At 38.6% G+C, this 9559-nt stretch overlaps 1 protein-coding gene across 1 annotated transcript in view; it reads right to left on the reverse strand.

Moving 5' to 3' along the window:
• Positions 1 to 6709, reverse strand: part of LOC117181327 (GTP-binding protein 1) — a 122290-nt gene extending 115581 nt beyond the window's left edge. The window contains exons 1-2 of the mRNA XM_033373887.1: positions 6410 to 6709; positions 5008 to 5119 (exon numbers count right to left, since the gene is read on the reverse strand). Of these exons, the coding sequence (XP_033229778.1) occupies positions 5008 to 5119; positions 6410 to 6709 (412 nt within the window). The remainder of the gene's footprint in view (positions 1 to 5007; positions 5120 to 6409) is intronic.
• Between the last annotated feature and the right edge of the window lie 2850 nt (positions 6710 to 9559).

Here is a 9559-nt window from a genome sequence, read left to right on the forward strand (position 1 = left end):
GCATATACTGGAACTTTATATTCTCGACAATTGTTTCTGTTGCTCACTCGAGGCCTGACATGGTTCTTCTTCACTTCGAGAAGCGAACCATGTTCGTTATCGTATTTTCGGCACCAGCTGACAAAAACATCATAGCCAAGGAGAATGAAAAGAAAAAGAGGTATCGAGACCTTATAAGAGAGTTGCAACGATTGTACCCGGAATATTCTGTTAAAGTGATCGTCCTTATCATCGGCGCTCTTGGAGGTGCCAAGCTTTCACTTGCTAATGGCCTAAAAAGCATCCCTGCGTGTCAACAATATGCTAGAACACTTGCGGGAAAAATGCAGAAAGCGGTTGTCCTTGGGTCGCTCCGTGTTCTTAGGGTGCACGAGGCTTTTGCTGGATCGTCGTATTGATTCCTTTACAGACCGTAACCACCTATCTCACGGTTGTGACACGTGGTTGTGGCTGAAATTTTACCGCGATTTCGCTGGAAGCGGGTGCAATTTTTCAGATTAGCACCCGATCCCGGCGAAATCCTGCGATTGCCCTTATGACAAATTTTTAATTATATATAAAAGATAACACTAATATGATCCGAGTCTTAACAATTATAATAATATGGTGGCTTCAAGTAATCAAATAAAAATGTGAAAAATAGTTTTACAAAGATCGATTGTACAATTTTATATGGGGCGGCTACGTTTTATTTTTTAGTTCAACAGCTCTCCTGCTCCTCGGAACAAGGAGTCTCCGCCAGTTCGGGTAAGGTGTTCTCCCAAAACGAGCACGCCGTTCACCCAAACTAAGCGTGCCGCTGCACTAGATTTGTGGTGGCTCTGCGCACTCGGTCGTAGTAAAGCGGCTTTCCAAATTTTCTTCTCGTGTAGGTCCACGTCCCAAGACATTCAAAAAGATGGTCGCAAGGCACGATTAAATCACAACAACATGTCGACGAAACACTAATATGTTTTGAGGGCACGAATCGATCCATAGATGATAGTTTACTGCATTTATTTCGCAAGTTCCTTGGCATGTTTTTGGGACTCGGATATGGCTTTAAGTTGTTTAGGACAACTGTGAAGATCGTATACAATGTGTTATTGGCTCTAAATATAAAGTGAATATGCGGGCCAGATATTGGTGCATAGAATTAAACTTTGTCACGTTGAAAAATTTTTGCAACTCACAAATTCCACTTAATTAATTTTTTATAAGACATTTAGAGATTTTTGCTTGTAGATTTAGAGATTTTTTGTGAATTTAGAGATTTGACGTTAAGGATCAAATGGCCAAGGGTTAAGGGTGAAGAAACCGCGTCTGTGATACTCAAATGAGACTCAAATGGGACGCAACTAGAGACTCTTAAAACGTCCAGATTCCATCGACACACATTTCAAGACGTTTGAATTATCCCGCCTTTGCATTTACTATCGCTGGCCAGACTCAAAAGAGCTTTGGATCCTCATCTACAAGGATCATTTTAGGATTGCTTGCTTTTCAATATTTGAGAAAATGGTGCCACACGTGGTCGAGGCGGAAGTTCATTAATTGGGTTTTTGTTTATTTCATTTTATATTTGGTGAGGTGATTATAAATGCTATTATTTTATTGAAATGTTTCCCTAATGGTGCATTTTTGTTTACAAATGTATTTAACTAAACCCCACTCGAATGTTTCTTCAAAATTTACCACTTTTGTACGGAATCTTTGTCCAGCATTTTTACTAAATTCATTTGGCCATATAAGGAGGTCCCAAGTTGAGTTTTGCTCTGGAACCCGATCTAATTCATAAATGACGCCCTTTTGTACGTGTTAACCCAGTGACGTGCATTGAACTAAGCCCCCAATCGTGTTTTGCTCCGAATTTATGTTGACGATAAAAGACGTATCTCAATTTTCTAGCATTGAAAATTCATGAGTAAATTCAAATAAGAGTATTAGTATAGAGTTATATTTGGAGTCAACTTAAGAAATGTAAAAGTGACATTTCGACAACTTTTCCGTTGTTAAGAATAATTATTTAAGTGAATTTAGAGTCAGTTTGGCCATTCTGTATTTAACACGGTTGTTACGTCTCCGCTTAGGGGTTCTTCCTTCGAGCCCATCCCTAGACAATTTTTCGCGACAGCTGATTAATCACTGTAACGATGTTCAGCAGAAACCACGATCGTATACACAGGTGCGGGGGCTCTCGTGGTGGGTGAAGTTCCTTTACGTAAGCCAAAAAGTTTCGCGATCCTGCCACCGCGCGGCATAGCGCGGTGTATTCAATCTACAGCTTTGCTTGTCAGTAAATTTGTATTATTTAGATTCTTTACTGTAGTTAAATATCTGGCATTCCAATTCAAACATGATTATAACTATTAAAATATCTCATTGCATCATTTTATTTGTTTTATATTTGCGAAAGACCACTAAAGCTATTCACAATTTGTGGATATATATATTGTGACGGGGTATTATAGATCCCGCACAAAAACATATTAAAAATAAATACTTAGCTTTCAAGATCTTGCTGGGGAAAGGAGTGCAGAGTAGCGAATCAATAATCTATATAATTTCATGCCAACCTCGGAAATTTCTTGTAAATATCAATTCTATTATTCTAATTTGGTCTAAAACCTTGTTGCATGTTTCTGCGGTCGTAATTAAAACAGGTGGACCACCGTCCTCACACAAGAGTGCTGGGAGACACAGGATCATGTGGCTGCGGAGAATCTGCGCGTTGACAGGAGTCAGCGCAACCCGTGGAAAAGCAGCGAATAGAGCACGACCAGTGCCGAGCCGCGAAACACGTTTATCGACGGCGCGCCACCACGCTGCGGGGAAAATAGCTGGCAACTGTCCTGCTTGCTCGTGCTTCCTCTCCTTCTACCTATCTTTAGTGTCAATTTCGTGTCCCTAGTGGCGCTCCGGCTCTCACTTGAGACGACGAACGGAGACGGTACTCTATAACATTCATTCTTCATTCTGAGCACGCACCGAGAACCTGATCTCAAAGGCTTTGCTCCCGGATTAAAATGGAAATTTGAACTAAAAAGAATCATAAATTCTAAAGTAGATTCAGTGCGGTATTGTTGTATCCCACGCAAATGAATAGGACCTGCTGGCCAACCATCATCTCGCCGGTTATCCGCGAGAGTAGGTTTCTTCGGACTGCGTTGAAATGAGGGTGATTTTGGCGGTTTTCGATGAAGTCGGAACTAGTGGATGGCGTCGTTGTCCAAACGGGTTGGGATCCAGTTCGGAGTTCACATCGAATGGTGGTCATTCAGATCACGCCTCTACTGTAACATCAAAGGCAATGGCTAAATGCTAAATATGGTATTTCAATAATTTAATTTTGTTTAACCTATTCCCTCTTTAGAGCGTCACTTCTTACTCACACCACTCTATCGGAGCGTTCGGAGCAGCAATAACATATCTCAATTTTAATGCTGAATTTTGGTAATTTTGGTTAAAAACCTACCCGGCGTCCTGGCAAAATCTGGAACTCATCCTTGAGTCCAACTAATATTTAAAAATCTTATAAACCACAAAAATAAATAAGCCGCCGAACGTCTCCTCATCTTGCAGATAGAGGGTCTATGTATGAAGGGTTTTTGCTAAACATGATTACAGTAATTAGAAAGCGGTCGCGGGAAATTATTCAGGGACGGTCCTGAAGGAATTAATCTCCAAATCGACGCGTAAAAACCGTGCTGAAAGCTGAATGCCACCTGGGCAAGGTGTCCTAAGCTACTGATCTGCGATACCGGGCGACCTCTCAGAGTATGCAGCATTAGCCTTGCATGAAGGGCCCTACAAGGATAGACGAACCCTTTTCCTTAGCTGCTAGTGGGAAAAACAATTATAACACCAAACGTAGCTGTAGGTTGTGTCTTTCAAAAAAATCGAACGCGCAAGGCTCCCGGCAATGGGTCTGACAATTGTTCAGGGTGGTCCCCGAAGGAATATCCCCCAAGCAGGGGTGTATCAACCGTTCCCAAAGCACGTTGAACAATGTATCTGCTACTAAGATGCCTGAGATCCGTTTTGTACTCTACTTGGTTGTAGTAGTTCTACGTACGCCACACATAAGATCATGCATATGCATAAGAGCTTGCATATTAATTCGGACGTTCCTCGATTATACATCTCATGCCATCAAGGAAACAAAAGATGATTAGCAAAGGAGCGTTCCTTTACAAAACTGCGGGACGGCTGGCTTAAAACCTTCGCCTGTATTTTTAAATCAGCGGTGATAAAAGTGCATTACACCACACAGATGATTTACTTCTAAAAGCCGATGTAAAGCAAGCATGGGCAGAGAAACTTCCCCAACAGCTACTCAACAAGAAAATTCGCGGAAAATTTTCACGGAAATGTAGAAAAAATGTAAAATTTCATAGAAATAAGATTTTCGGACAGCAGTCTTCGTTGCAAACTCGAGGCCTGACATCGTCCTCCAAGCCTTTAAGAAACGAACTATATTCGTTTTTGAATTCTTGGCTCAGATTAAATACAACACCACTGCCAAGGAAAAGGGAAATAAGGAAAGGTATCAAGAGCTTAAACGGTAGATGAAACGAATTTATAAAAAATACTCGGTTAATGGAATTTTCTGTGATCAGTGCTCTCGGAGGTGCAGAATTGTCATTGATTTGCAACCTTAAAGTTCTGCCCGCATATCAAAAATATGCCAAGGCACTTGCGATCTGGATGAAGAAAGCTCTCATTTTTGGCTCGCATTGTTTGCTCAAGACACAGGAGGGTTTCGGCAGCCTGTCGTTGGGATTTCATCGTACTCTGTGGCCATCTATCTCACGGACGTGAGACGTGACCATAGATGTGATTTACGGCGGTTCTACTGGCAGGGGTTCGCAGTGGGACATTGTCGTGGTTGTTTGACCCTATTTTTAATCGAAAAAAAATCATAAATATAATCTTAATGCTGAAAATATCACACCGACAAGTTTTAATTTCCATTTTCATAATTATTCAAAATCAAATAGTAACAATCAATTAATTAATTAAACTAACCTTCACTTATACCAATGTCGAAGATAGTCTCGCTTCTTCCATCTTGAATTTTTTCTTTGAGTTTCCTCAATAAAAGATAATATTGACGTTCTGAAGGATTGACAAGAACATCCTACAATAATAAATCATTATCAATAAGTTTCATGCATTAAAAGATCATTCAAATAGACGTATTGGTCAACAATAAATTTGTTGATACAACTTAGAAGGAATGGCAAGGAGAAAAAAGAAATTATTAGAGAAATGCTGTGTAAGGTTTCGTTTTATCTATCAGTGATTCGTCCACCGGACGCTTTAAGATAGCCAGCGTTTCGGAGTTTGGACAGGTTTTACGAGTAACAGGAAGCAAACGGTTCAAGTATAATGAAATCAGCTGTGTATATTTCTCTCATTTGGGTACAGTTCTATTGCGTGTGTGGAAAGTGAAGGATTGGCGTATGTGTGTGCTTGTGATTTCGCAGCTAACAAATGTACGGTATTGTAATATAGCAAGTGGTTTAAGCATATCCTGGAGAGTCGTGGTCGGAAAGTTGTTAGGAGCGGAGGTTGTCTAGCTACCCCGGCGCCGTTTTCTGCAATTATATATATATTGTGGTTTCGTATAAGGAAAACGCGGTGCAGTTCGTTAAGCTGTCGATCGTAGGCCAAAAATTCCCCCCTACGGTAGTTTCAGGTAAGGTACAGGATGAAAGGATGCCGTGGTCGTCACCGAACGGTTCGTTCGCTAGAGCAAGAAAAACAAGGATTATGAGGCAGGTGCGTTGCCGCGAATAGGCCGATCAGGGGCACCTGACGCCGGTGTACCTTCAACTCGAAGGTTGGCCACAGCAGCGCACGTCGACCACCGAACAAGTCGGTCACGTGAGCACGAAGGGTATTTACCAGTAGATGGGAAAGGTCGCCTGGTCGCCTACTGCCATAGTATAGCGGCCGCACCCAGCAAACTGCCACATCCGCGTACAGCGAGTAAGTATAATGCCTGGCCCGCGGGACACGTCGCCGCACTGGATGCGTGTGCGTTTGAGGGAGCGTTGTTCGATAGCCCGGTAGATGTGCACTAACAGACCTTGTGACGGCACGTTACAAATGCATCTATTTCACAAAATTTTGAAGTGGATGTTTGCGCTTCGAAAATGTTTCTGATACATGACCATCCTCTGGGTGTAGCTTGCCCAGAAGACAAATATTTTCGTCGATTTCTTCCCAAGATAAAAGTCATTAAACGCATTACTATGAGAATTAAGTTTTTTTCAGGATACAGAATATTTACAACTGTATTTAAAACATTACATTGAGAAGCTATGTATTAAACTATTGAGCTATCTATTCCTGTTTGGTTTGTCGCGAAATTTTTAGTTATTTAACATGAGCAGATAATGCGTATCGTCGGTGACTGATTTACTTTCACTTTTACTGTTTTATTGATGAAAAATCTCGTCAGATTACCCATCATCACCAAACCGTAATGCTTCTTGGGTGAGATTGTTAGTAATGGTCTCTCGTGATCCGTATGTACAGATTGGATGTAATTCTCCTGTCTGGCTTCCGGTTTCTGCCATTGTGACAAAAAAACTGTAAATATTAGACATGTGGTTTCCTTAGTTAGTTGAACAATAGTAACAACTATAGCTCGATTTTCAATGTCGCACATATTTTCAGACAGGCGCAAATGGTCTGTATTTGGGGCATAAACGTGAGTCATGTTTTCGCACTATAAATGTACAAAGCCGATTTGTTACGGATTCTTTTGATCAACTTTGAATACATTTTCTTCTTTGGCGTTCCACCTGAATTTTTTATGTTTGCTTAAAAGGCAAAATAACGGTTTCGCGATTTTTTTAAATTTTCAAATAAATTTGTTGAAGATACCTTACAAACCTAAATATTGTCGTATGCATACCAATTTGGGCTATGATTGTTCTGAAAGAAATTTTGATAAGCTAAATCCTTGATACGGTTCCTTATTTCGTCAGGAATTTACATACGAAGCCATGCACGTTAACAGCCTAGGTAAGGGTTACTATTTTGTCTGTTATGGATTGCTACCTATAATACCTTAAAATGAAAGTAGGCTGCGCAAAGACTGTACTATTTTTAATTTAACACTAAGACTTTGCAAATTGATTTCTCTTTTGTATGCGGCCAATACTGTATTATATTTTTCATCTTATTAAGTATTCTAACATTACGTCATACTCGGTCGGTAACATCGCTGAATCTGAATCCGGGGTCCATTTGATCCCATTAGATTAAAATTTTGACATAACCTCAAAAAACTAACATGGTGGGCACTTTTTGGAAAAATTCATCGGATTTCCTTGAAACACGTTACTCGCGGGTTTTCGGGGTCGCTAATCACGAATCTGATATTATTTTTTCAAAATTCAAAATGGCGGGTCCAATATGGCGGAAACTTTTTGGAAAAATTCATCAGATTCGCTTGAAACTCGTTACTCGGGGATTTTCGGGGTCGCTGGTTATGAATTTAAAGTGCTCTAATTCCAATTTCCAATTCGCCTGGAATTACCCTATATCTTGTGTGTGTCTGCAGCCAGGGCATCTACCCGTGGTGACGGCGGGCAACAGAGAAAATCCGTGAACCGGCTGAGTCCCTGGATCACGGCATTGATGCCGTCATGGCAGGCACACGTAGGACGTAAAAATAAAAGTCGCGCGAATAGAATTTCCCTTCCGACGAAAAAAAAAAATAAATAAAAATCAATTTCCTTTACTCGAGAATTAATATGGTACGCATTCTGGCCGTCAAACAAATTGGTTGAGGGATTGGAAGAGGTTTTTTTTTAATTCTTTTAGTCCAAAAAGGTGCTAAATGGAAGGAGAGTGACAAGTGCCAAAGGATTAGAAACTTTAGTTTGTCAAAACAGATCTGGTACGCATTGTAGCTGCCAGACCAGTTTTGACAAAACTAATTAAGCGATACTTGAGTGCAAGCGGACGGAGAGTGCCGGTTACTCGGGTTGAACTGGTATCGAATGAAACAAAATTCGAAGTGCTGAAAGAAAAATTGAGTTCCCGCTTTTGTGGATATGCACACAGAGAAATACAGCTATCTTCTCATATCTCCTTATCTCTTCTGTCCTGCAACAGCGGTGGGGAATAAAACCAAAGTTCCTGGTGGGGTAAGCGAAATAGAATACCTCTGTATCGTTCCCACTAATTTAACATTATTCATGTAATGACAGGTTTATTTTCATTTAAAAAATTTTTATAACTATATCTTGTAAAAAAGGAAATGATTTCGACGGTCAATAAATGATTTGTTATTAAAATTTGGATAAATGAATTATTACTTAATTTTATTTCTCTTTAATATATCTCTTCCTGATATTGTGAGCGATTATTAGTAGTCCTTTTTCTTTTAATAACGAGTGTAAGTAAAACAATAACCCCGAATGGGGACTTAGAGGAACCATGACATCCCATAAAATTTAAACCCGCTTTCATTTTTTTAAATATCTATTAAAATCTAGACAACTTGGAAGCCTCAGACATAAAACAAACAAAAATTATTTAATTCATTTTTTGCGGTACGCAACAATTATAGCATTTTTGATAAAAAATTGATTTTTTAATCCAATTGATCTTTTTTGGTTGAAAATTTAACTTTTTGATTGAAAAATCGACTTTTTTGTAGGAAATAATTCATCTTGGTTGAAAATTCACATTTGTCATTGAGGAAGCAATTACATTTTTGAAGATTCATTTTTAATTTGTAAAAAACTGATGTACTTTTTGTAGAAAATTAATCTTCCTGGTTGAAAATTCCGTTTTTTGTTGTAAAAATTAAATTCTTTACTTGAAAATTTAACTGTCCTATTTTTGTCTCATAATTTACCTTTTTAATTAAAAATTCAGTTATTTGTTTGAAACATCGTCTTGTTTGGTAGAAAATTAATCTTCTTGGATAAAAATTCATCTGTTTGGTTGAGATTTCAACTATTTGGTATCAAATGCATCTGTTTTAGTTCAAATGTCAACTAATTTGTGAAAATTTTGATTTCTTTGGATGAATATAATTTTTTTACCTAAAACTAAACCATCCTATTTTTGGTTGAAAATTGATAGTTTTGATTGAAATTTGACATTTCTTATTTAAAAATTGGACTTTTTTAATAATTCACATATTTTGTTGAAAACTTGTATTTTTTGTTACAGAAACAAAACTTCTTGGTTGTAAATTCATCTTTTTGTTTAAGGATTCAACTATTTTGTTGAAAATTCATTCTTAGTTGGTCAAATACTAATTTCTCATTGAACATTGGGGAATAAAGTATCGATACCGAAGTATTGATACTTTAAAAAGTTCGATATCGACCCAAGTACCGATCTGAATGCAAAAGTATTAATACCAAAGAATCGACGTCATAGGTAAAAAAAAGGTTGATGTGCATAAAAGTAAAATCCTACTATTTATTTAAACTAATATAATTAGCTCTTCGAAATGAGGCCGAGTGCATAATAAAGTTAATTCCAGGTCAATTTTATATAATACGGCCAAAGCACTGAAAGGCCACTACTGCAGAATCACATA

The sequence above is a fragment of the Belonocnema kinseyi genome, chromosome 10 (genome assembly GCF_010883055.1).
Source record: "Belonocnema kinseyi isolate 2016_QV_RU_SX_M_011 chromosome 10, B_treatae_v1, whole genome shotgun sequence".
In the NCBI taxonomy this organism is placed as follows: Eukaryota; Metazoa; Arthropoda; class Insecta; order Hymenoptera; family Cynipidae; genus Belonocnema; species Belonocnema kinseyi.